The sequence below is a fragment of the Passer montanus genome, unplaced genomic scaffold (assembly GCF_014805655.1).
Source record: "Passer montanus isolate IOZ18808 unplaced genomic scaffold, ASM1480565v1 scaffold52, whole genome shotgun sequence".
In the NCBI taxonomy this organism is placed as follows: Eukaryota; Metazoa; Chordata; class Aves; order Passeriformes; family Passeridae; genus Passer; species Passer montanus.
Window position 1 is genome coordinate 1631505 of NW_024370152.1, and position 24933 is coordinate 1656437.

At 39.2% G+C, this 24933-nt stretch overlaps 1 protein-coding gene across 2 annotated transcripts in view; it reads right to left on the reverse strand.

Annotated features, from left to right (window-relative positions):
* GAK (cyclin G associated kinase) overlaps positions 1-24565 on the reverse strand; it is a 69417-nt gene extending 44852 nt beyond the window's left edge. The window contains exons 1-11 of one of the 2 annotated variants that reach the window (XM_039724046.1): positions 24209-24565; positions 17954-18015; positions 16635-16694; positions 14695-14809; positions 14123-14265; positions 11725-11850; positions 10511-10600; positions 4439-4574; positions 3728-3840; positions 3047-3158; positions 737-860 (exon numbers count right to left, since the gene is read on the reverse strand). In XM_039724046.1, the coding sequence (XP_039579980.1) occupies positions 737-860; positions 3047-3158; positions 3728-3840; positions 4439-4574; positions 10511-10600; positions 11725-11850; positions 14123-14265; positions 14695-14809; positions 16635-16694; positions 17954-18015; positions 24209-24350 (1223 nt within the window). In that variant the 5' untranslated portion in view covers positions 24351-24565. The remainder of the gene's footprint in view (positions 1-736; positions 861-3046; positions 3159-3727; positions 3841-4438; positions 4575-10510; positions 10601-11724; positions 11851-14122; positions 14266-14694; positions 14810-16634; positions 16695-17953; positions 18016-24208) is intronic. The other variant, XM_039724047.1, reaches the window with a different exon arrangement.
* Between the last annotated feature and the right edge of the window lie 368 nt (positions 24566-24933).

Below are 24933 nucleotides of genomic sequence, written 5' to 3' on the forward strand. Positions count from 1 at the left end.
AATCATAAGGAAGTATTAGAAATATTTGCAATGGCACTGACAACCTCATTAGGAAAAAAAAAATATAGAATTTTATTATGAGTAAAAATTTATAAATTTTACAGACTGATTAATATGGATCGTAAGGAAGTATTAGAAATATTTGCAATGGCACTGACAACCTGATTAGGAAAAAAAAAAATCACACAATAAAAATCTGAAAACATACACCTCGAAACATGAGAGTATTCATACATGCAATACAGGGCACAGGAGACAAAGAGTGCCTCTCCCACTGTCTTGAAGGCATAGGATTCCACCTGGAAACTAAACTGAAGAGCTTATTTTCCTGCAGGTATTTTCCCCTCCTCACATCTATTCCCTTGATTTGTACATTTCAACACTCCATCTTTTTAATTCCTCTTTTATTTATGAAGGCCCTATCCAATAATTCAATTCTCCATGCTGCTTCAGCCCCCACATGCTCATGTCTCAAAGGTTTTCAGTATTTAAAGACAGTAGGGCAAGTAGTACTTACAAACAGGCTCTTACTGCAACATTCAATTCTAATACATGACTGTTGAAGGAACTTTTGTATTAATATCATACATAAGATCTCAGAGGGTAGCTATCAGCTATTACAGCTCAAACTTGGACAAATATGCTGAATTTACCATTTCTGGAGTAAACTCCTGTGCCTTCATTTAAACTCTTATCAGCACAATTTTTTATTTTTTGTATTTTTTATTTTACTCACTTGGCCACAGACTGGATAACTTTAGAAGATGTATCCTTAATATTAGTGAAAAATCGCTCTGTTCCACCCCTCAGAATATCAAAGAACCCTCCATAAGTCTGGTCACATTCCGCAACGGTCAGGCCTAGAGTAGTTGAATAAAAATAATTGTACTTTATTATGGAGCCCATTCCAGGATATGACTTAAGTATGTTGCTTATAAAGCTGGAAGGAAGTGAATGCACATACAGGCTACACCTTGCTGTAAGGCTCACAGTTCCAAAGTTCTCCTTAACTCTGACCTATGCAAAAAAATAGTACTTCCAGCAGTCAGGAAGTACCAGTGATATACCTAACACATTGTTTAATTTGCTGTCTGTATTTATGAGAAAACAAGGCAGAAAATTCTGGAAGTAAGGCATATGTTTCATAGTGTCAATGCAAACATTGCCTTTCTTTACTACCAGTTTCTAAAGTGCACCTTATCATAAGCAGATTTACTTAATCATCTCCAGTAGACACATTTTAATGCAGGGCTTCAGAAGCAGCTGGCATATATAAACTTAAGTATTAAGCACAACATCCCAGGTAGCACAATATCACAGCACAATATACCTATTAATACGATTGTATACAACAAACAGTAGGCATTCTTACACAAAACAGACAGACTTTTGATTATGATAGCACTAGGGTGTTGCATTCTTCCACAGAAATTTATATACACACATTATTAGTGCAATAAATGTTACCCAATTTCAACATTTCCCCTGGAAAACTGATATCCCTTGTCTCATTGACAGTTCATCATAATTAATATCAAGCAAGAAATGTCAAGCTGGAAGGAAAACTGAATACAATATGAAACAGTCCCTTGGTATCTTCTACATTAATTAAAGTGCTCCATATTCAGATATAATAGTTAATATGGGTGCAGAAAGAATAGTAAAAAAAACTAGATGCAAATAAGCCTATCAAGCTTATTTTCTTTACTATATTTTCAACTGAATGTAATCTGGATCATCTATTTCTACTGATTAAGTATGTCAGCTTTGAATTGTATCATTTTGGAGAGATGTTTTGGTTGATTCCATTTAGTTCTGCTAATCCAACAACTGTTTTTCTCAGATGGAACCCCAACTCCTCCTCACCACTGATGCCTAGAGTGCAGTCCGCTCCTGAAGTCCGGCCTGGACAATGCTCCCATAATTAGCTGGATTCAAGGCAGTACCAGCTACAGCTGTTCCTGAAAGTGCTGACTGGACAGTCACTAGACCAAATGCTGCCTTCTCCCTTTGAGGCTGTCAGACGCAGATCTTTTGGAAGTGAAAAACTAAATAGCTTTAGACTACTATCACTGCCAAATGGACTTCAAATTATCATGGGGGAGTCCAAAGTCTTTTTGAGCAGGAGAGAAAATGAGAGAGAGGTGGACCCAGGTGCCCACAGAGCTATTTCTTCCTCATACAGGCTTTTTGCAGTCTAAAATAAACACATCTGAGATCAGCAAATTCCATGCATTACTGAACTACTATGGTTCATAGCCAGAATCCCTCCAATTTCTTCTGTATTTCTTTATTAAGCTCTCTGTATTTAGCCAGACATTAAGCCTTTTTTAACACAAGTGATAACAACACACCATAAATAGCTGCTATCTTTTTGTAGATGTAACACATGTTACATGTTAAACAGTTCTTCTTCAAAAGCAAAGGCAAATGTTGCTCTTTTTACCTCAGAAATTCAGTGTCGAACACAAACTCAGGCTATATCCTGATTTCGGTACTTTCTGCCACAAGGTAACAATGTTTCAATTAAAATACAGAACCCGAGGATTTTTAACAGTTTAAATTCAAACTCCTATTAAATGCTGCTCTTTAGACAATGCACTTTCAAATATCGTTGCCTCACTGAATCAAAAAATTTCAGGGTTTAAAATAAGCTATTTTCACCTGTTTGTCATAACCTGAAGACTCCCTCTACAGCTCTTATTCGTTAAACCATTATTGCCTCTCATAACCACACCTTTATCAAGTTTTAGCTCACTTATGTCAACACTCCTGCTTCCACTGGTCAATAGTGCACTTCAAATTATTTTCCATAGGAAACGTAATTTTTATCTTGCACAGCAATGAACCTGAGAAATTTGTATTTGCATAACAACATAAAATCAAACCTTGCAAAAAAGAAAAAATACAAGGCTAGAAGCAATGACATAAATACCAAATAGCTAGTACTAGTGCAAAATATGTTAAATCCCCAAATGACTTTTTTCCCCCCATGGAAGATATGCAATTGTCTTTATACTAAAATGATACCTCTTTTTGAACATACCTGCATTGTACAAATTGTTGAGCTGCCCTGCAGGCTTGGAGCTCTGTGAAACAGACGTCACAGATGTCCGAGGCTGAGCATTGTTTCCATAGCCTCCATTTTGCTCCAGAAGCTGAGGAGAATAATATTCCAGATGAGAATTTTCTTGCTAATTTACCCATCTTGCTATGCTTGGCAAATTACTGCTCCTTGGTGAGAACAAGCAAACTAAACCTCAGGACAAAGCCAGAAAGTTAAGATACACTAATTGACTCACCTGCAGTATAGTGCAAATTAAGCACTGAACAGGAGACGCCTAAGTGGGTTTCAAGTTAGTGTAAGCAGAGCCTTCCCTTCATATACAAAACTTTTCTGTGCAAGTTAATTATGATAGAAGACACACAGCATGTCAGACTGCTAGCATAATAAAGAATAAACCAAGAGGATGAAAAGATTTTCAAAAAGCAGTAAGAAATACTAAATTTCTTTTAAGGTCTCTTAAAATATGCTTTAAAGGGCATATTTTCAAAGATCTTACAAGCGATACTGATCAATTCAACTGAACTTCAAAATAAATCCATGCAAAATTTTCAAATATGAAGGAACAGGCGACCTGCTCAGAAATCTTTTACTAAACATACATACACCGCAGAGGACAGAAAGGAGGCCTAATCAATTATATTCCTTATGAGACATTTTTACCTCTGTGATGGGGGATTTAGGATTGACATTCCTAGCTGCTGCAATCTCCTGCAGCTGGTTCACAAGTTCAGTGATTGACAATCTCTCCTCTGGGTTCACTTTCAAAGTGGAGCCTAAAAAAAAGGAGATACAGACAATGTAAACACTTCAAAGCTTTTCTCCCAACTGATAATAATATCTTCAATACCTTCCAGTGCAATAAGCAAACACCTGAACAGAGTGGAGAAATTACTGAATCAATATCCAAATATAATTCTCATAATAGTATCCATGAGAAAAAAACAATACTACATAGGATCAATAATTTTTTAAAGAATGCACCTTGGGAACAGTTAAGAAAGAACATCAGAGGTAACTTTGTATCTAATACTATTGCAGTCACATACATTTCTGGAACAGTAAATAACATTTCCAGTAACCTATCTGAAACCTAAAGCAAACAATTTTTTAAGCAAGTTCAAAGAAACCAAATCAAAACAACAGTTGTTCCAATAGACTAATTCAGACACTTAAAAGAAACTAAAAAAGCAACTTTCACATAAAATTTCTTTATTTTTCTATAATGGATTAAGATTATTAATAAAATAAGAAGTTGGTGCAGTTTACCTTTTTCACCTTCACACAGCAATAACATTTAACTATCAGTAGAACAACTGTTAATAACAACATGTATCCACAAAGACACCAAATAAAATAACACTGTAAACTTACGAATGAGATCATGAAAGACAGAGTAGCGGGTGTCATTCTGTGGAATGACGTATTTCCCATTGACTATGCGAAGTTTAGCTCCATCTTCAAACGGATGTTGCCTAAAGCACAGCAAGTACAGGATACAGCCCAGAGCCTACAGAGGTAAACAGAAATACTGCATAGGATCATGGGGACCTTTAGGCTGGAAAAGACCTTTATGATCCTCAAGTCCAGAGGTTAACTCAGCACTGCCAAATCCACCACTAAACCGTGTCCCTCAGTACCATATCTACATGCCTTTTAAATGCCTCCATGGATGGTAACTCAACCACTGCCCTGGACAGCCTCTTCCAGTGCCCAATAACCCCTACAGTGAAGAAATATTTTCTAACATCCAACCTAAACATCCCCTTGGGCAACTTGAGGCCATTTCCTCTTGTCCTATCACCTGTCATTTCGGAAAACTATTCCTGATTTTTAAAATGAAATCATTTAGAAGTCATTACAAGAAATCCATGTTATGAATTTCAAAGCATACAAAATGAGTAGTCTTGCCACACTGAACATGTTCAAGAGCAGGATTATTCTTTCAAAAAACGTTCAGAAGTTTTATTTCATATCTCAATCCTGTGCTGCAAGGAGACATATTTTATTTGTCAAGACAGAATTTGGTCTAACTTGGATACATTGTTATGCAATACAAAAGCTAGGTGATTATGTAAGTATTAAGCAAATTGCTTAAAAAACTCTATGGAGACACACAACACTCTCTCTAAAACGCATCTTCTGATGAAGGTTTGAAGAAAAGAAGCCCAAAATGACAGTCCTTTTATTCTCTACAGTCAGATGGCTATTCAGATCTTGGAACAAATAAAATTTAAGACCATTTTCAGACAAGTTCATTCAAGGCTCAAAAATCACAAAACCCAGACTACTATATCCTGGGAACTTCCAAGTTCCTTCCTGTGTCCAATTTAAGGTTTTTGTAACCTGAGAAGACAAAAACTAACAAAGACAGAAATCAGTTCTGAATTCTAATCTCTGAATAATCCAGGTGTTAAGGAGCTAGGATAACTGAACCCGTTACTGAAGTAAATGTAAATTGATACATATGTTTTCAAATAAATTAAGATATTAAATATGCTGGCAGTTATAATATCACAACAGAAACATGTTCTTTCTTCAAGAAAGAAACAAACTTTCACCTATAAAAGTTTGATAATAAAGCACCCAATGCCTCCACATAACTGCTGGCATAATGAGTTGTGAAAATTCCTCCTCTAAGTTTCTTTTGAACCCCAGTATGTACAGTTACTTTAACATTTGGGCTTTTACAGCCTTCAAAAATGAAGCAATCCATTGAAGAAGTTACCTAAGAAAACTTCCCACTGCCTCCAGCCCTCTGTGCATACCATCTCAAACTACCCTTGGTTGTCAATTTATCCCAAGAAGAGCTTCTAAAGTCTGAAAGTTATTGAAGTCTCTGAGGTGTAGAGATTTAGTTACTCCGAAATACTTTGAGAGCCTATCAGTCCAGGACCAGAAATAAAGTACATATGTTAATTCTGTATATTCTTGCACATTTTTGTCAGGCTGTGGAAAAAGACTCTCCGTAAAGTGTACAGGGAACCATCATACAGCCCACACCAACTAATCCAGCAGGGCAGTACAGAAAATACCATCTACTCCTCCACAGAATGCTTGCTCACAAAGCAGGTCATCATTTAGTTAGAGGAACAAAACCACTCCCTGTGCAGCCCAAGATACTCCGCACAACATGAGAGAGCACCCACAGCCACAAAGGAGAGAAAAGTACCAAGGCAATCAGTTGAACACACAGAATACAGAGAGGACACTCAGATTTGATTTTTTGCTTCAATTGCTGGAGAATGTTACTAACTTCCTCCGGTTTACCTGTAACTTAGGATTGTAACTGTGATAAATTTTGGCTGTTTTAAACACCAACTGTCATTCTATTTGGCTAGAAGGCAATTTCAGTTGCAGCAAGGCAAATCCTCAAAGCAAACACCATCCACACAGCCTCAGCACTGCTACACTTGACAGAAGAGTCCATTCCCAGGATATTGTCCCAAAGCTGCACAGTCCTTCTACAGAAGCTACCCAGATCCATCTGAGCACTCACAAGCCAGAAGGTAAAAAAGCAGAACCACAATCAAAAATAGCTAGGAGTAACTTTTGACCTGCTACTGGGTGTTTACCAGCAATTGAAATTTTCCTTAGGATGACAGTGGGGTTTTTAAGAGGTTCAGACAGTATTTGTGGATTGAGGGGATAAGGAGGGGGTGGGATTGTTTTAAACAAAATATTGTTGTTTTTCCCGATTGTCTTCAGGTAACAAGCAGCACACTAAAGTTCTACAGTACAGCTCCAGGATGACATAGGTATTAGACTGAAGTAAAATTAAGTCAAATTAAACTACATGAAACCTGAAGAGATTGTTCAGCTCACATTGAATTAAAAGCTGCAGTATGTCTTGCATGGACCATTAAAATTTTTTAACTAGATATCAGCTAGGAGAACCCAGCTTTGAAATTTTGCTCCTTAACAAACACTTCTGAAGTCAACACCTTTGCTTTTCAGAAATCTTTGAGAGTGAAAGGGTATGAAGGGCCTTTCAAGCATGAAGAAAAATCACTTGAAAAGGAACAGCCTGTCAGTTGAATTTGAGTTCAGGAATTCACATTAATTTTGAAAACAAGTAACTAAAACATTTGGATTTAGTGTTTATATTCTGATCTTTAGACTTAGGTAGGAAACATACAGGAAGCAGTCAGCAACTCTAAGAAACTCTGGACTTATAATGACACCTAATCACATTCCCATTGTGGAGTCAATGTGGTTGACAACTAACCTTTCATCTGTACTGCTGTTCTAAGACAGACTTCGTTTTTAAGCTCACACAGTGACAAATACACAGATCAAAGAGTGTTAATCACTCTACCTGCTTTCTTTGAAAAATTGGGTTTTTTTATCCTAGGCACTAACTACAAATCATTTATGCCTCCAGAGACAGGTCCATATTCTACTGCCAAATACTTTCATATTTTTATTGAACCCAAAGCATAAAGGAAAAAATATGGAACAATACAGTCCAACTTAGGTATGGTAAATGAAACAGATATTCCCAAAACACAGGGGGAGACCACCATGTTAACACTAACATATACAGTTATTTTCAAAAAAAAACCACAAAACTGCAATTGCCCTTTTGAGTGAGGCTTTTGTTGAACACACTTCTAGTTTTCTTTTTGACTGGATGTTAACAAGGCAAACCTGGATGGGCAATGAGGTTTTGAAGGAACTTAGGAATAAAAAGAGGATGCATCATCTTTGGAAGGAGGGTCAGGTATCTCAGAAAGTATTTTAGGGGGTTGGTAGAGCATGTAGGAAAAAAGTTAGGGAGGCCAAAATTCAGTTTGAACTCAATTTGAAAACTTTTGTAAAAGACAATAAAAAATGTTTTTACAAATATATTAATGGCAAAAGAAAGGGTATGACCAACCTTTGTTCTCTACTGGATGTGGGAGAGAACTTAGTAACTGCTGATGAGGAGAAGGCAGAAGTGCTTAACACCTTCTTTGCCTCAGTCCTTAGTGAGATGATGGCTTGTGCTCAGGACAGCTCTCCTCCTGGGTGGCATATGGTGTCAGGGTGCAGAATGGTCCCCCTGTTATCCAGTAGAAGACCGTCAGAGACCTGCTGAGCCACTGATGTTCTTAAATCTATGGGCCCAGATGGGATCCATCCCAGGGAGACGAGAGAGCTAGCAGATGAGCTTGTGAAGCCACTCTCCATCATTTAACAGCAGTCTGGCTCACTGGTGAAGTTCCAGACGACTGGAAGCTGGCCAATGTGACACCCATCCACAAAAAGGGTGGGAAGAAAGATCCTGGTAATTACAGGCCAGTTAGCCTGACCTCAGTAGCAGGTAAGGTAACGGAACAGTTTATACTGAGTGTCATCATGCAGCATTTACAGGATGGCCAGGTATCAGATGCAGCCAGTATGGACTTAGGAGGAGCAGGTCCCACCTGACCAACCTGATCTCCTTTTATAAGCAGGTGACCCGCCTGGTGGATGCAGGAAAGGCTGTGTTTGTTGTCTATTTGAACTTCAGCAAGACCTTTGACACTGTCTCCCACAGCACACTCCTGGAAAGGCTGGCGGCCCACAGTTTTGACAGGAGCACTCTGTGCTGGGTTAGGAACTGGCTGGATGGCCAGGCCCAGGGTGGCGGTGAACGGTGCTGCATCCAGCTGGGGCCAGTCACCAGTGGTGTCCCCCAGGGCTCTGTGCTGGGGCCAGTTCTGTTCAATATTTTTACTGATTTTTTACTACATGCATGAGGGTGTTGAGTCTTTCATGATAAATTTGCTGGGAGTCTGTGTCAATATGCTGGAAGGTAGGAGGGCTGTGCAGAGACATCTGGAATGGTTGGATGGATGGGCAGAGTCTAACAGGATGAGGTTTAATAAGTCCAAGTGCCAAGTCCTGCATTTTGGCCACAATAACCCCCTGCAGCATTATAGGCTGGGGCAGAGTGGCTGGACAGTGCCCAGGCAGAAAGGGACCTGGGGGTGCTGGTGACAGCAACTGGACCAGGAATAGCGTGGTCAGCAGGGCCAGGGAGGTCATCCTTCCCCTGTACTCAGCACTGGTGAGGACACATCTTGAGTGCTGTGTCCAGTTCTGGCCCCTCACTTTGGGAACAATGTTGAGACGCTTGAGCGCGTCCAGAGGAGGCAACGAGGCTGGTGAGGGGCTGGGAACAGCCCTGTGAGGAACAACTGAGGGAGCTGGGGTTATTTCATCTGGAGAAAAGGAGACTCAGAGGTGACCTTACAACTTGTCTACAACTCCCTGAAAGGTGGCTGTAGCCAGGTGGGGGTTGGTCTCTTTCTCCAGCCAGCAACTGACAGAACCAGCGGACACAGTCTCAAGCTGCAGCAAGGGAAATATAGATTGGATATCAGGAAAAAGTTTTTTACAGAAAGAGTAATAAAGTGCTGAAATTGTCTGCCCAGGAAGGTGGTGGAGTCACCATCCCTTGATGTGTTTAAAAAAAGATTGGATGTGGCACTCGGTGCCATGGTTTAGTTGAGGTGTCAGGGCACGGGTTGGTCTCAATGATCTTGAAGGTCTCTTCCAACCTTGTGATTCTGTGATCCTGGCTCAGGCTGACAGTATTTAATGCACATGAAGAGACCAAATGGTCAGAAAAATTTTATTTGGTGTTTCTTCACATGCCACAAGGACGCCACCAACAGCTGTACAAACTGAACAAGAGTTTCCACAATATCTTGCAACGAATTTAATAAACTGAATGGAATTCCAAGATTGCATAAAAAAATCTTTTAAAGCACCAGAATTACATTTTCTCAATTTGTCTTTTGATACACTGCTGATACAGGTAAGAACTCAACAGCTTGACACTTGCCTTTATAAAAACAACCCACAAACCAAGTCATTAAGTGCTACACTACTGGGGAGTACCTCAGTACTGCAACATTATGCAGCTGGAAAAGGTAGAGCTTTTATTTACCTTTAATTCTCGCTACAGATTTTTTAGTGAAAGCGTGCAGCTTACCATCCTTTCTACACAAAGCATGAATGATCTCTGCATTGCTCTAATTCTTGATATCTGTCAGTAATTTTAGCTACATTCCATACCTAGACATAACATTTTGAACTCAGCAATAGGCTGTCCCAGGATTACATGCATGGCAGAGCATGAAAGGCAAGAATTTGAATCTAAGGACTCTAAGTATTCTGGATTTATGGTGGCAAGCTCCAACTAGGCAACAGTTCTACCGAATGTTAGAGATTTCAGCACTGCCTCCCAAATAGAAGTCAAGTTTAATCCGGGAAAAAATCTTGTACAGTACATCTCATTCTTTTAACATTTAGACACAGGATCCATACTACTTAAGTTTATTTTGATCTAAGACAGCATCCTACATTTATTTCGGTGCTTTAGTAATTTAATCAACAAACTTACACAAAGCCTGCAAAATCAGTTTCACTATGACATGAGCAAGAATGATGCAGCAAGAAAAAAAGTCTTCTTACCCAAATGTCCTGCTTTTCACCAATTGGGAAATTTGAATACAAGTCTATCATTTCTGGTGTCCTGTACATTGGTGTTGTATTCCTTGTAATCTGGAGAAGACAGAAATTATTGAAACAATATTGAACTATGAGCTTTAACAGCAATCAACCAAGGAAACAGCTCTCCATGTAGAATTGATAGTATGTTCATTTTTAAAATTAATTTCAGAAACACTTGTCAAGGAAAAAGCCTTCAACTGAATCCTGCAATAGTCACAACAGCTTTTCATGTGACATAAGGTCACATGAAAACAGTAGGACTCAACATTGATCATCATGAATCCTCCCAAACAGCAAAGCACATAAAGTGACTGCTCTACATGAGGCAAAAATGGACAGGAACACTAATACCAAAAATCAACAATAAGCCAATAAGTGAATTCACACTTCAGTGCATCTCTCTCACTTTCTCAGCACAATTAATGACAGTGCAGACAAATCCGAAGAGAAACTCTGGTCATAAGATTACCTGGAAAGACCTTTTCTACCATCTTTTTGCATAGACTATACAAAACAGTGGTACAACATCATTTCATCAGTGCGATGCTTTCCAAGAATACCAGATTGCAAAACAGGGGCTTGTGATGTCAGAAGTTGTGCACATGAACTTAAGTGTATTTCTCCCACTGATGTACTACACCAGATTTACTAGCATTGCTCTCAATTCTAAACTAAGAACAAATGCAGTTTTCAAAAGTACACTGCATGCTAGATTCTGCAATAATGCCCATTCCTATTCTGCTGAGCAGACCAAGGCACTGCAATAATGCCCATTTCTATTCTGCTGAGCAGACTTGCCTCTCATTCACAGATTATTCAGCTGAGGAAATACAGATCAGAAGGTGGACATCAGTGTGGCACAACCAATTTCTCGTCCAGTGCAATCAGAAGAAGCCCTAGTAACTACTTTTATTTTCACAGCAGACTGCAGAATGGACACTGACCATGCTGAAGTGTTTCTACATGTAGCTACAGAACACAAGCTGTGATTGTAACTGCAGACAGCTTTTGAACTCTAGCAAAACAAACACAAAGCCAAAGCTTTATAAATAATGCTCTAACTGAAAAAATCTTCAGTTGTCTTAGCTGTCTCACAAATTAATACCAGATTAATAGTAACAGTTAAACTAATCCACTGTTGATACTAGAATTAAATCACATTAAAATAGTCTCACCTCTTCTTCAACCACTGCTCTCTTCTGTGCAGACCAGTTGTAGTCAGGATAGTAAGCTATAGTTGTAGCACTACCGAAGTCACAAAGTTTAATTGTCCCCTGATTACTAATAAGCAAATTTTCCACCTTCAAAAAGATGTAAAGTAACAGATTAAAAAAACATGTCCTTTTTGTTCTAACACACATGCTTTTATGCACATCATCTTACTTCTGCATATAAAAACTAATCACTTTAGCCAACAGTATTGTCTACAGGAAAACGAAGATTTCAGACATTACATACAGACATTAGTTTTATACAGTAGCAACATAGCCAAGTTTTGAAAGGAAGCACCAAGCACACCATGAAGAGGAAACATTCCAAAGAGCAAGAAATAAATCTCAGGGAAAAAAAAAAAAGTAATTTCATTAGAGCCTAAGAAAAGGCCAGTTTTTCAAGTGAGAACTTGTACAAGCAGTGTCTTAGAATCCAGACGTTTTCAGGCATAAAACTGAGCACTGTTAGCTCAACTGTAATGGGACAAAGGTTAGGACTGCTATAGGCAAAAAACAGAGAAGTACTAATAGAGAAGCAGGCTGCTAGGAGACACCCATAAAGAAGCAGCTGTGACCCTGTGCAGAGACAGAAAACAGTTATTTGAGAACCATGTGCTGCCTGGATTGCTCATCATCCATTATTCCTGCCTTTTTCTCTTCATAAATTCCAACCATACTGTATCGTTAATTGAAATGTGGAAGAAACTTCAGGAAAGAGTAGAAGTATTGGGCAGATGTACTTGGAGTCATAATCACAAAAGGACTGAAAAATAAAATTTGTACCTCTATATAAAGTTAGGAAAAGGTGTCAAAGTTAATTGGCTCAAAACTCTGACCTATAGTTTTCTATGCTGCTGCTAACAGTTTCTTAGCTTAGACTGCTAACAAGGGTAGCACAGTTAAATGATCCCTATTTGGCTCCTGGCTGTAGTCATGCCTCTGCCTCTTGCAGCACAACAACCATTTAATCTTGTTTTGCAGCCTCTGCAACATGAGACCAGCACAAAACCAAATTCCTGTCTTTTCCCAATGTTTTAGCTCTATCAGAAAGATACCTTCCTTGAGAAGAAAAAAACAGTTCTGAATTACAGCGTTAGCTCAATGTCTATGCAGCTGGCTAAGAGAGATATTGTGTATTTATTTATAAATAGTTGTTTTGGGTTTGTTTTGGTTTTTTTTTAGAAGAGAGATGCACCTTTTCTACAAAAGCTAGGGGCTAGCATATAGAAATTTCGGTGAAGAATGGTTAAGTTGTCTTTGACACAACCTAAAAGCCTGTTCAATGGCACCAAGCAAAAAAAAAAAAACAGAAAAGGAGTGCTCTGTCACCAAAGCTAGGTTTATATTTATGGGCTATATTAATAGCTAACATCAAAGCTTTCATTGAATGTTGAAAATAATTAACACACTTACTTCTAGAAGTGGTCATATTTGCCTTTTCCCAAAGTAATCGAGTACATGCTTACTTAAGGAGGAACAAATTTTCCTAGTTTTATATTAAATGAAATCACATCAGGCTGGAAAGACATGTGTGAAATTTAGACACTGTTCCAAGAATAAAAATCTCCTCTGTCTTATGTTTTTATGCTAAGGAAAATTCAGATCTATTCATAGCACAGCAGAATCTCACTGATGATGAGGGCTTCTTCATCTAAGGCATATTGGATAGGTAAAGGTGAACCCCTGTCTTCAAAATACAAAATTCAAACCCAGGTAAGTCCTTTCAAATCTCCAAAGCTCCTAAGGACAGAACAATTTGTACAGCATAAGCCTATAGATTCTAGGTAAAGGCCAATTAATTAAAAAAATAACCAAACAAACAAAAAACAACCAGAAAACCCCTAAGAAACAAAATCTAACCTGAATTATACATACCAAGTTTTATAATTCAAATTTAAAACAAGCACTGAAGTACAATGCAAGTTACCAGTTTTAAAAGTAACAGATCACTACACATTCTTAATGGCAATGTAATCCTTCACAGATAATTCAATATTCTTCTCCTTCAAAGCTTTACCTCTTCTATTAAGACACCTGCTTAACCCAGAACTGCACTTCACTAGTTGTAACTGAATATTTTATCAAAACCAAAATACACAGGCTAACTCAATTAGTAAAACATGATACACTACTTTTCTGCCAGCTTGTTTCAGATAGACTACAAGCAGTTTCTAAACAGCAAGCACAAGGAGAAGTTGTTTGAAGAGATGCAAGTATTTCAGTGATGACCTCCACACTCAACAGTTACAGCAAGGCAATAGATCTAAGCTCTATGCTCAAGAATAATTTTTAACACTGATCCAGCCCAATAGGCTCATTTGCTGTTCAAAAGTTCAGCCTTTATTTAAATATTGTAACATACCTTTAAGTCTCTATGAATAATAGGAGGCTTCTGCTTATGCATATGCTGCACTGCTCTGCAGGTCTGATAAAAGATCTTCAAAACTGTGTCACAAGAGATAGGTCCTTTGGATTCTACTTTCTTTAAGAATTCCACCAGCTGTCCTGCAGGAAGTGAGAGAAATTTGCATAAGCAGACAGAGAACACTGCAAATTCTGAAAGCTTGACACAAATAGACCCTTCTCAAGAACAACTTACAATCTTGAGTTGTATTAAACAGATTTTCTGAAAATGGCAAGTTCACACTGATTACAATGACAAGAAAAAGAGTGCTCTAAGGAACTACTCCTACTCTTCCTTTCTCTGACTAGTCTCAAACACAAAAAACTTAATGATTACCTCATATTTAAGACAAGGTTAAACTGTAGTCTAAAAAACCATGATCTTTATCCTATAAAAGATAAATTTTAACTCTAGCTCCACTGAACCATGCTATCTTCTACAGTCATTCCAAGCTTTTAAGTTAACAAGCAACCTGTGCAAAACAGCTTCCAGAAGAAGTGTGCACTGCTGGGAAAAGAAATAAAGTTTACCTTTACACAGCTCTGTAAGCAGAAGAAACTCTCCCTGCCCCGTGTCTGATTCTTCTTTTCCTATAGATGCTGCAGAGCAAAACTGGACAATGTTGGGATGACCTGAAAGTTTTTTCTGGAGATAACATGTTCAAGGAAGATGACTCCCAAGTTCATTGATACTATTGCATCCAGCAGTTCATTTGAAATGTTAGCTTAAAACCACAGAAAGCATAGTAGCTGCAATCAATACTCTAAGCAAAACAGGGAAATACATGTCTCAGCTGTAAGAAATCTGAGAAAGAAATCTAAGGTAATTTAATAAAAAACTTTTAAAAAAATTAAAAATCCTTATGATTATGGCTCAGAAGAAACTGGACTCAGTAACAGGTATAGTTCTTTTTGTCTTTTGACAATGAGTGCCTAGAAGGAGTAGCAGGGACATCTTCTAATTATCAGCTGCTTCTCTAGATGGCTGATCAAGAAAGGGCTATCGTATCCTCACCTATCTTTCCCAAAGAAGTATTAAGTATGCCATGCTTCTATTTTAAGTAATTAAAATAGAGTTCAAAACAATTAGAGGTCTAAAAGGGCAAGGAACTTACCCTCCCATCACTAGTAATAATTTTTCATGCCAAAACCTCTATCATGTTTCACTTTCAGTTCACAAACTTGAGGTATCATTTTTGAGCTATGTTATGGGGAGTACAGTGTAAGTGACCTCAGCTCCTGCCAGCGGAAGTTATGTTGCACTATGCTTGTCTGTGCAAACACTGACACTCGTGCTGTGAGACAAACAATCTACTTATAGGATGCATTCACCAAGTCTGAAGAGAGAAAAGCAAAGTAGAACAAAGTAGAACAAAACTTTGTAAGTAGAACAAAGCTATTAAAAACGGCAAGTTGGATCCACACAATTCATAATAATCTGATCTTATGCATCTCTCCCACAACCCTCTATTCAGAGCTCTAGAAATTAACTGCACTTCACAGTCTTATCTCAGAAAGTTAGCAACAAGTAACCCTTCATCATGTTGTACATCTGCTTTAGTGACTCCGAGCTGTGAAAAACATTCAAAGAACATTGAGCTCTTCACTCTTGGCAAGATAATGCCAAAGATAGAAAACGTGTAGCGCTATGGTACTCTGTCTAGGAAGCGTACGTCTCATAAATGGTGTTTAGGCTAAGATTTTGCCAATCATGTCAGCAACCATGAAAATAAATGTTTGAGTAGTTTAAATTAGGATCAGTGGGTTTGCCTGCTAATTCAAAATTAATTCAAGCTGAACACTCCGAAGGGAACACATCAGCATACCACAGCTGAATAGCTGACTCTTGAAACAAACTGAGGGCCCAAGAGGAGCCAGGCCAGGGAGAAAATATTGAATTTAGTAAAATCAAGGATTCAAAACACACTGAGATTACATTATACCCTACTATCTGACATAACTGAAAATAAAGAGGACAGCAAGGACACTGAGAAACATCTGCTTGTTTCCAATGCACGTTAGTCCACTGAAATTTATTCCTTAACAGCTAGCACTACTTCTTACAGCCAGATGTATCTAAAGCAGAAATTAATAAACATTGAGCATAAAAGCAAAGAGCAATAAATCCAGTGCACGTGAGGGAATATTATTTAAAATCTAAGTATCATGTGAAGTCAAAAGGTCTCTTGATGTCATTCACAGGGCTGCAAGTAAGGCCAAATAAGAATGTCACTTCTTGCTAAAAGTACATGGCAAATCCTTCACTAGTTACAAAAATTATTTGCACACATTGTATAACCGCAATTTTTGAAGAACTGAACTTTCTGGATGTTGATTCATGACAAATCACAAACCCCGACCTGCAGAATGTCAGTCCTCTTAGGCACTGCATAGCATGAAGAAAAATCTGTACAGCCATCTTTTGTTACCCAGAAATCCCAGGCAGTTAAATATCTTACAGAAAAGGATACCATAAAACAAACTTCCTGAATGATGGCTTTGTTCTTTTCCTCTTCATTAGACAACAATCGCTGTGAAAAAAAAAACAAAATAATTGAGAAGATAGAGTTACTGAAACTTAGAGTAACAATGCACAGATTTCGTTTTTCACAGAATATGAAGGATAAACTGTAGTCAAAAACCTAAGGAACTGTAATGGGGCAGTAAACAAAACTGGCTTATTGTATGTTTTGACATTCTCTCATAAATAATACCCAATTTTCCAGTTACTTGGACTATTCAGGTTTAGTGATAATTGAGCAGCTGTAACTTTTGCCACTCTTTAAAGTAATTGTTTTGATAGTTCTATAGTTGATATATAAAGCACTGAAGTCTCCTGGCTACAGCTTTGTGACCTAACATGGAAAGAGTCACCTTCTGTCTGAAATATTCAGCAACAACCTTCAACTCATTCTAGACTAAACTCCTCCAGATTATGTAGGCAGGCTTTTTCAATGGTACTTGTGTAATCGGTAGCAAAATTAAGCATTACTGTTTCTAGTATTACCTGGATTTGCAGTTAACATATGACTACAAGCAGCTTGAGCATTCTCTACAAAAGCACCGGTTTTACAGAACAGAGGAAGTATAGTAAGGGTTCAACTTTTACCTGTTATTTTTTAATGGGGATATTTCTAGAGGACCTTTTGAACACATACAGTATATGGCTTTGGTCACGTATTTTGTTACTGTAGGATGTGGAATGAAATGGAAAAAACCAAAGTTATTACTGGTGGTATCTTGTCAACTTACCTCTCCCACCCCTCATACAAATACCCTGTTTACAGCTGATTACCAGAAGCCTCTAGAAATCAAAAATGCAGAAAACTGTCTCTAAAAAGTACCAGGCCAAATGTTTAAACAATGAGTCAAAGTGTGGAGCACTATTTTTAATACTAAGGAAATTTACTCTTAAAGTAAGAAGGTAGGCTAAATCTTCTTCTGACGAGTGAAAAAGATGCCTGTACTCCACTTCAGGTAACTATGAAATATTCTGTTACCCGTGCATCAAAATATTTTGGACTGGATAATGACTTTCTACACCAAATGAAAAAATAAAGACCAGTAGCACCTAAAAGACCAATTCCCCTCTCTGTCACCTAAATATGAAGTGTTGGGTTCTAACTGGAATAACCATTCTAAACAGTGGGCTACAAACACCACTAATACACTGCATTTTTCCAAGTTACTTGCTCACTGGCATACATCAAGGATTAATTGTCACACTAAAATATCAAGCTGAAATATCAAGCACATCTTAGAATCCTATAGTGAAATAAATTACTATTACCTTCAAAGCATAATCTTTACCACTTCCAAGATCTTGAGCTTCATAGACAAAAGCAAAACCCCCTGCAAGAAGAAGGCACATTTAGTCACTTTTAATTTCAATATTCAGGTACATAATTCTCTTTAGTCTAAGAGAATCAATACATGAATTTAGATACATTTCTAAATGTACTAAGCACACATTTTTCAGCATCTGGTCAACACTGCTGATATTCAGCAAGAGTTCAGATATTCCATTCCTTTCTTGTACATAAGCAAAGAGCACACTGACTTTGTTACTTTCCTGCATTTTGTTAAGTCTGTCTATGCAGATTTCTTATGAAGCCATTTTTTTAAAAAAGGTTCTTATAAAACCAAAATACAGGACACCAAAATTACCTGATAAATTCAATTAATATTTTTGGTATTACACTGCTAACACTTGGTATAAAAAACAGAAATAACTAAGGAAGATAACTGCTAAACAAACACCTCCTGTTTTTAAGATAACTGTCCTGTCAGAAAGCATTTTCAAGCACTGAAGCATACATTACACACATAATGGTAATATTGTTACCAAATTGCAATGTGTTATTTCATAAAATATTTCTCTTCCAATTCATTTTGTCGAACTATTTTCTCAAACACTTCCCTTTGCTCAAGAGCACTGTGCAAACCTCACTGAGGTAGCAGAAGTTTGACAGTACATAACTAGCTTAAAATACGTATTTCTATTTCAGTGATTGCACCTTATTATCAAGTACTGAAATGCTAAACAGAATGGAGTTCATTAAACTTTCCATATTTTCAGAGAAAAGCCAATGGTATCATGCCTGGTTAAATTCTACTTCATTGAACCTGCATTACAGAGAATCCAACTGCTGAGGCCTACAAGCTTGCCTTTACAACTATGCCCCTCTCAAAACACCAGTGTCAAATAAGTTTCCCATTCTGTTGTTTTCACTCTTTTACCTGAACAGAATTCTGCTCCGTACAACTTGGCTCATTACATGTAGTGTTTGGTTTACTACTATTACTGCAGCATTATAGCAGAAATATTTAATTCCATGGATTTTCTGGGATACCAAAGGAGTTAGAGCATGTTGCAAAGATACTTCTAACTTTTTTTTTAAGCCATCTGTTATTAGTGAACATAATTCTTAAACAAAAAGTAAAACTAGTCCTACTGCTTCATTCTTAAAAGCAGTTTCATTTACAGTTTGATGCTAACTCCACTGAAGAAGCAGTCTATTAAAGCAGTTTTAATATACCCTCAGTAGGGACAAGGGCAAAATTTCTCCTCTGCTATAATAGTTTACCCCGAGCCCTCTGACCAATATACTTTGCAAACATTCAGAAAAAAAAAATTAAAAACACTTTCAACAAACACGGGGACAAGTTTACTGGCAAAATTTCTCCTCTGCCATAATAGTTTACCCCGAGCCCTCTGACCAATATACTTTGCAAACATTCAGAAAAAAAAAATTAAAAACACTTTCAACAAACACACAGCAGATCTAACTGAGGCAAATGGTAAAATGGAAGTTAAGAGAAGAACAGCTTCTAGGGGTGTCTAAAGAATAAATTTACATTGGGGTGTTTTCACTCATTTTTTCAACTCATATATATGTTTGTAGATGGTATTAAGACAGTTTTCTGAGGATTTCTGTATCAGCAAAATCATCCCCCATACAGATCACCAGTGTAGAGATATGTACACACCCATCCCAGCTATTGCCCAGAGAGACTGGTTTTGCATTGCTGAGGCATTTTAGAGCCCCATTCTCAGAAGACAGCCCAAGCCCTCCAAGGTCATCTCAGATAGTATTTCCTAGTTCAGAAATTACAGCAGAAGAAAACTGGGTTTATTTCTTTTCTGTAGACACAAGCTCTCACACATCAAGGCTCACTACAGACCACCACACCATCTCAAGAAAATCAGGAACTAACTCTACCTCGTTTGCTTTATTTACTAGCAGGCACTCTAAACTTATCCTTGCACCACCACAGGCCTCAGGCAGTGCTCCTGTCAGTACTTCAACACTCTCTTACAGAGATTTGAAGACCCTTGCTTTTCCAACCAAGAGATTTGGATTCTCTCTCAAGTCAAACCTAGGCGTCACATAACACTGAATAACTTCACAGTATTTACACATCAAACTGGATTTTAAACTGCTCTTTTCTTATCATGCCCCTCTTTTACACATCTTCAAAAATTATTTTTTCAGATAAGCAGCTTCAGTAAAATGACAGCTAGAGAAGCATCAAAATAGGGACATCAAGTACATCATAACAGTATAAGTGTAATTGCTACTGTAATTCACTCACTGTTTCACTACACACTTAACTAGTCTTGAGAAGGTGAGGGTGTGAGTAGCTTCCTGTTTGCAATTATTTGATATGACTAGTCTACTCCCCTCCCAAATACCGACCAAATTTGTTTCCATATCAACTTTCAGTGGTTTATGTTTCAACTATAGCTTAATTGAAACACTGCAATTCTAGCCTGGAATGTAAGTTATAGTGCAGTTTAATTGAAAGCTTTTCTATCAGAGTATCAAAACAGAAAAGACGCTCTGTATTGCTGCGAAGCATTGATTCACAAGGGGTTTTTTTTGAAGTCCACTCATGTATTTGTGTCTACTGCAAGTCCTAGTAACATGATGAAACTGCCTCAAGAATGAAGGATGGCCCAAACTTAAAGATCTGTACATTTTCCCACACCCTTGAGAAGCAGAAAGGTAGAATATCCTCAAACTTTGAGAGCTCCCCTGCAAGCACGACTTGCTGCAGCTAAGAAACAACAACTTTACAAAACAGAACTGCTCTGCACCATGTTGAAAACATTGTCTACATTTACAGTGAAGAAAATGGAAGCTGGACAGCTGCTAGATCAGATGCTTTAGTTGTTCTTTAGGAATCATCTTTTTTTCCCTTATCTGTCAGCAAATAAAACTAACAGTGTTCACAGATACTCTGCTGCTAGAGGTTTGCAAAATAAATCCACTCAAAAACCTGGACTTAATTAGGTTATCATTAGCCTATGAATCTAGTAGTTGCAGAGACCACAGAATTGTTCCTATAAGCTTGGCAAATTGTAACACTGTCTGTTCACACTCAAAATACTGAGGAAGCCCTGAAGTAAAGAAAACAAAAGTCGCTTTAATTACAGAAGTTTCACGTTGACATAAAACAGCTTGTAACAAATTGTTATGACAACCTACCTATATGGCTTCAAGTTATGACATCTATTTTTAAGTGCAAAAAAGTGTTAAAGTCTGCACCCATTTAAGTCTGTAGCCTATTGGTATCTTTCTGACTAAGGAATTTTTTTTTTTAATTTTTAAATTTATTTAAATTATTGTAAAAGCTTTAGACTCAGATCAAACAGATTGAATAATGCATTCTTTTTTTCTCATCATGTTTCTCTTCTTGTGTGCTTTTTTATCAATGTTTGTTACGCAAAGGAAGCATAAGATTTCATTACACATGAAGAATGGTTGTTAAACGTGTGCTACAGAACTTGCTCGTTCCACGTTTTTTCACGCAATCTGGTTTATTCTAAATTGTTTAGTCTCACATACAAAAGAAGCAACAGTATTCACTAATTAGGCAGGAAATCTGTGACTATTTTACTGAAGTAATACTAAAGTGGGGGTCTGTGTGCTTAACAGCAGGACACCTGAAGCCACCATCATACCAAGATCAAGAAGGGATTATACGTAAAGGCCCCCACCAAAGTCCTCTAAAATCTTGGCAGTGAGCTACTGAAATGTCCAATTAAGAAAAAAAAACAGGATACCATATTCTAGAAGCCCAGTCTGTGACACACTTGGTCTGTTCCTGCATTTAGAGGTAGTATCAGCAAAAGAGATCATCACCAGCTCATCCCTCACAGGTTACTGTCAGCCTCCTGCAGCAGCACACCGTATTTTCAATCAGCCCAGTCCTACCCCAGCACAACACCTCTGTGAAGCAACCAGGAAAATGCATCCAAGCAACCTGTGCAACAACTCTCAGCCTAGAGCACAGCCAAACATGGATTTGCACCAGCACTGCTGCACACTACAGAGCTAGAAGGAGTTGTGGTCTAGGGGAACAACTGAACCTGAGCTACCACATGATACTGGGCAATGTTAAACCACCGGCACTGTTCACACCAGCTACAAAGCTGAGCGTATGAGCCTACAGAAAAGCCTGCACTGGCAGATGACACGCAGTTCACCATGGATTTGAAATCCAGATTCAGAAAGCAGCACTTGACTTTCCAGAAGGGAATCTGGCATGAAAGAACTGACCTGGAAGAAAAACAGATCCCATATTTGTAACCATGCAAGGGAATACATGGAAGCCACAGTTGTGGATCCATGTATCAGATGGTGCCACAATATGTCCAGAGTTGAAAGATAAATGCAATTTGAGCAACAAATTAAACTATACACTACAGACAAATTCAAGTGTGAAGATCACAGGAGAGGCTGGGATTTCTGTATTTTACATGAGTTTTACCCTTATGCTCAATATACTGCAAGGGCTCTTTTAGACCGGCTACATTGGCTAGAAAATTATATTTTCCAGAAAAAGCAAGCAGCTAGCCCAACTTCAGTTAGCAAAATAAGGAAAGAAAACAACATAAAATAAATACATAACACTGAGACAAACATGGAACACAAAGCAATGGTTACAGGGAAATTGTACAGAACTGTAGAGTTAAAGCATGTCTCCATTTGCTTTAAGTCATCTAACTTGGCATCTTTCCCCTGACATTTTACAATGCCTGTGTCATATTCTGGAAAACAGTAGACTGCTGTCAAAGTAAAGTATTAAAATACCCGCTCCAGAACCAAGAACCAAATAGTATATATGCCTCAAAAATAGCTTCCAGACTTAACTTTCCTTTGTCCTTCAGTAACTGCTGTGGTCACTGCTGGCAAGAATTTTACAGTATCAGCAGCACAGACAGTTCTTTTAGCATTCACATCCTACTCGGTGTTTACATTTCAGTCACAACTCTGACTGTAAAGAAGCTGCAAGTAAAGGCTGAAGGCAGAACAGGAGAACATGTCATCTAGTGCTGTTTAAAATGCAACTAACTACATAAGAAACTGCCAAGTTTTCTCTAAGATCATATGTCAAAAGTGCCTGAGCATTCAAGCAACAAAGTATGGCCTTTAAGAAGATAAAGCAGTGAAGACCTGTTGTTCTTTTACAGATCAAAAATTTTATAAGTAGCTTGCAAATGGTTTGAAGTACCTAATTTTAACCAAATTTTTCTTCTATGCTAATCACCAAGATTTCAACAGAAAACTACTTAGTATCAGGTAATTACAAGAAGAAACTACTGAAAGAAACTCCAAACCAAAAGGAGCTCTAAATAGAGTTTTGAGGTATTTAACCTAAATAACATCAACCATCTCTACAAAGTTAATAAAATATTTAACTGCAGAACTATAGAAAAGTCCACATTTCAGTCTTCTGAGAGTAGCCTTCAATGGTTCCTCTGCAGGAGAAAATAAAGTATTTTCTCTGATCACAAGCATTAAGACAATCCAAACTTCTTCTAATATCTAAGTAATTTGCATGTATCAAATGTATCACTTTTTCTAAAATAGATTAACGAGCTGTGTGCCAGGCTACCTACCCAAAGCTTCACTTAAACTGGAAACTGCCCAGATATTTAACTCCCCGTACTCCAGCAAAGTCTATGTGCGCAGTAAGACCAGCCTCCTGACAGACGTGTTTAAAGCAAACACATTTCCTGCATTCCATAGTCTTCCAATCTACCCCAAACAACAGAGGCAACCTTGCATGTTTGGCATATTATATATTGAGTTAAAAAAAAAAAATGCAAAAAATGCCATCCAGAATTTTCATGAGGTCCTGGGTAGGTTATAAAGACCGTGACAGGCTACAAACTCCTCTGAGTTCTGTAATGTGGTGAAGGCATTTTAAACCATGAAGCAAGCGAAGAAACGGCCCCACAACACAACTGGTTGGCTATTCCTGAGGCGGGACAGTAATACCAAGCACTGCTGCGACCCCCGGGCCTGGGGACACCGGCTCGGCACGGACACCGCCAGCCCTTCCCGAGAGGCCGGAACCGCCCCGCCCGCCGCCCGCCCGCCCCCACCGGGCGCGGCCTCCCAGGGAGGAAACCCTCCTGGTCTAGCAACAGGAGACGGGGAAAACGGGAGCAGGAGGCCCGCGGGAAAGCCCATCCCCACCCCGCTGCGCCCGCGTCCGCCCCGCACGGCCCGGCCCTGCCGCCCGCTCTTACCCTCGGCGATGACCCGCTTGATGCGCAGCTTCATGTCGCCCATCTCCACCGTCTGCCCCACGAAATCGTTCTGGTCACGGCTGGCGGCTCCCAGGGAGCCGGGGCCCGCCAGGAAGTCCAGGGCGGACTGGAAGAGCGACATGGCCCCCGGCAGGCAACGGAATTGAATGGGACAGGAAGGGATGGAAGCAGAGTGGGATGGAGCTGGAGTGCTCCGCCGAGCCCACCGACAGCCGCGGCGAGAACCCGACTGCCTCCCCTACCCTCTCCTCAGCCGCTCTTCCTTCAGCTCCGGGCGGCTTCCGGGAACGCTGCGTCACTTACGCGCTCCCGGCGCGGCCCGCCCGCCGCAGCCCGGCAGGCTGCGGCCCCGCCCCGCGGGAGGAGCTCCGGCTCCCGCCCGGCTCCGCTCCGGCCGCGTCCCCTCACATTTCCTGCTGTCCGGCTCCTCTCTTGGAGCGTCCGCTCGCGGACTCTCCCTGTCGCCCGGGTTCCCGCCCCCGCCAGCCGCGGGGGATGCGGGAAGCTCTCCTTCCTGCGCTCCCCGCGGCGCGTTCCCCCTGGAAGGGTCGCCATTCCCCAGGCAGCGGTTGTTTCCACGGTTTAACGCTGTGGTTGGCAGCCTCGAGAGATAGATGTTCTCCTGTCGGCCGGCACTGCTGGCGCTTGGGCAGCACCTGCGCTGCTCCCACAGAACATTGCCGCCGTCCTTTCCCTCTTCGTCT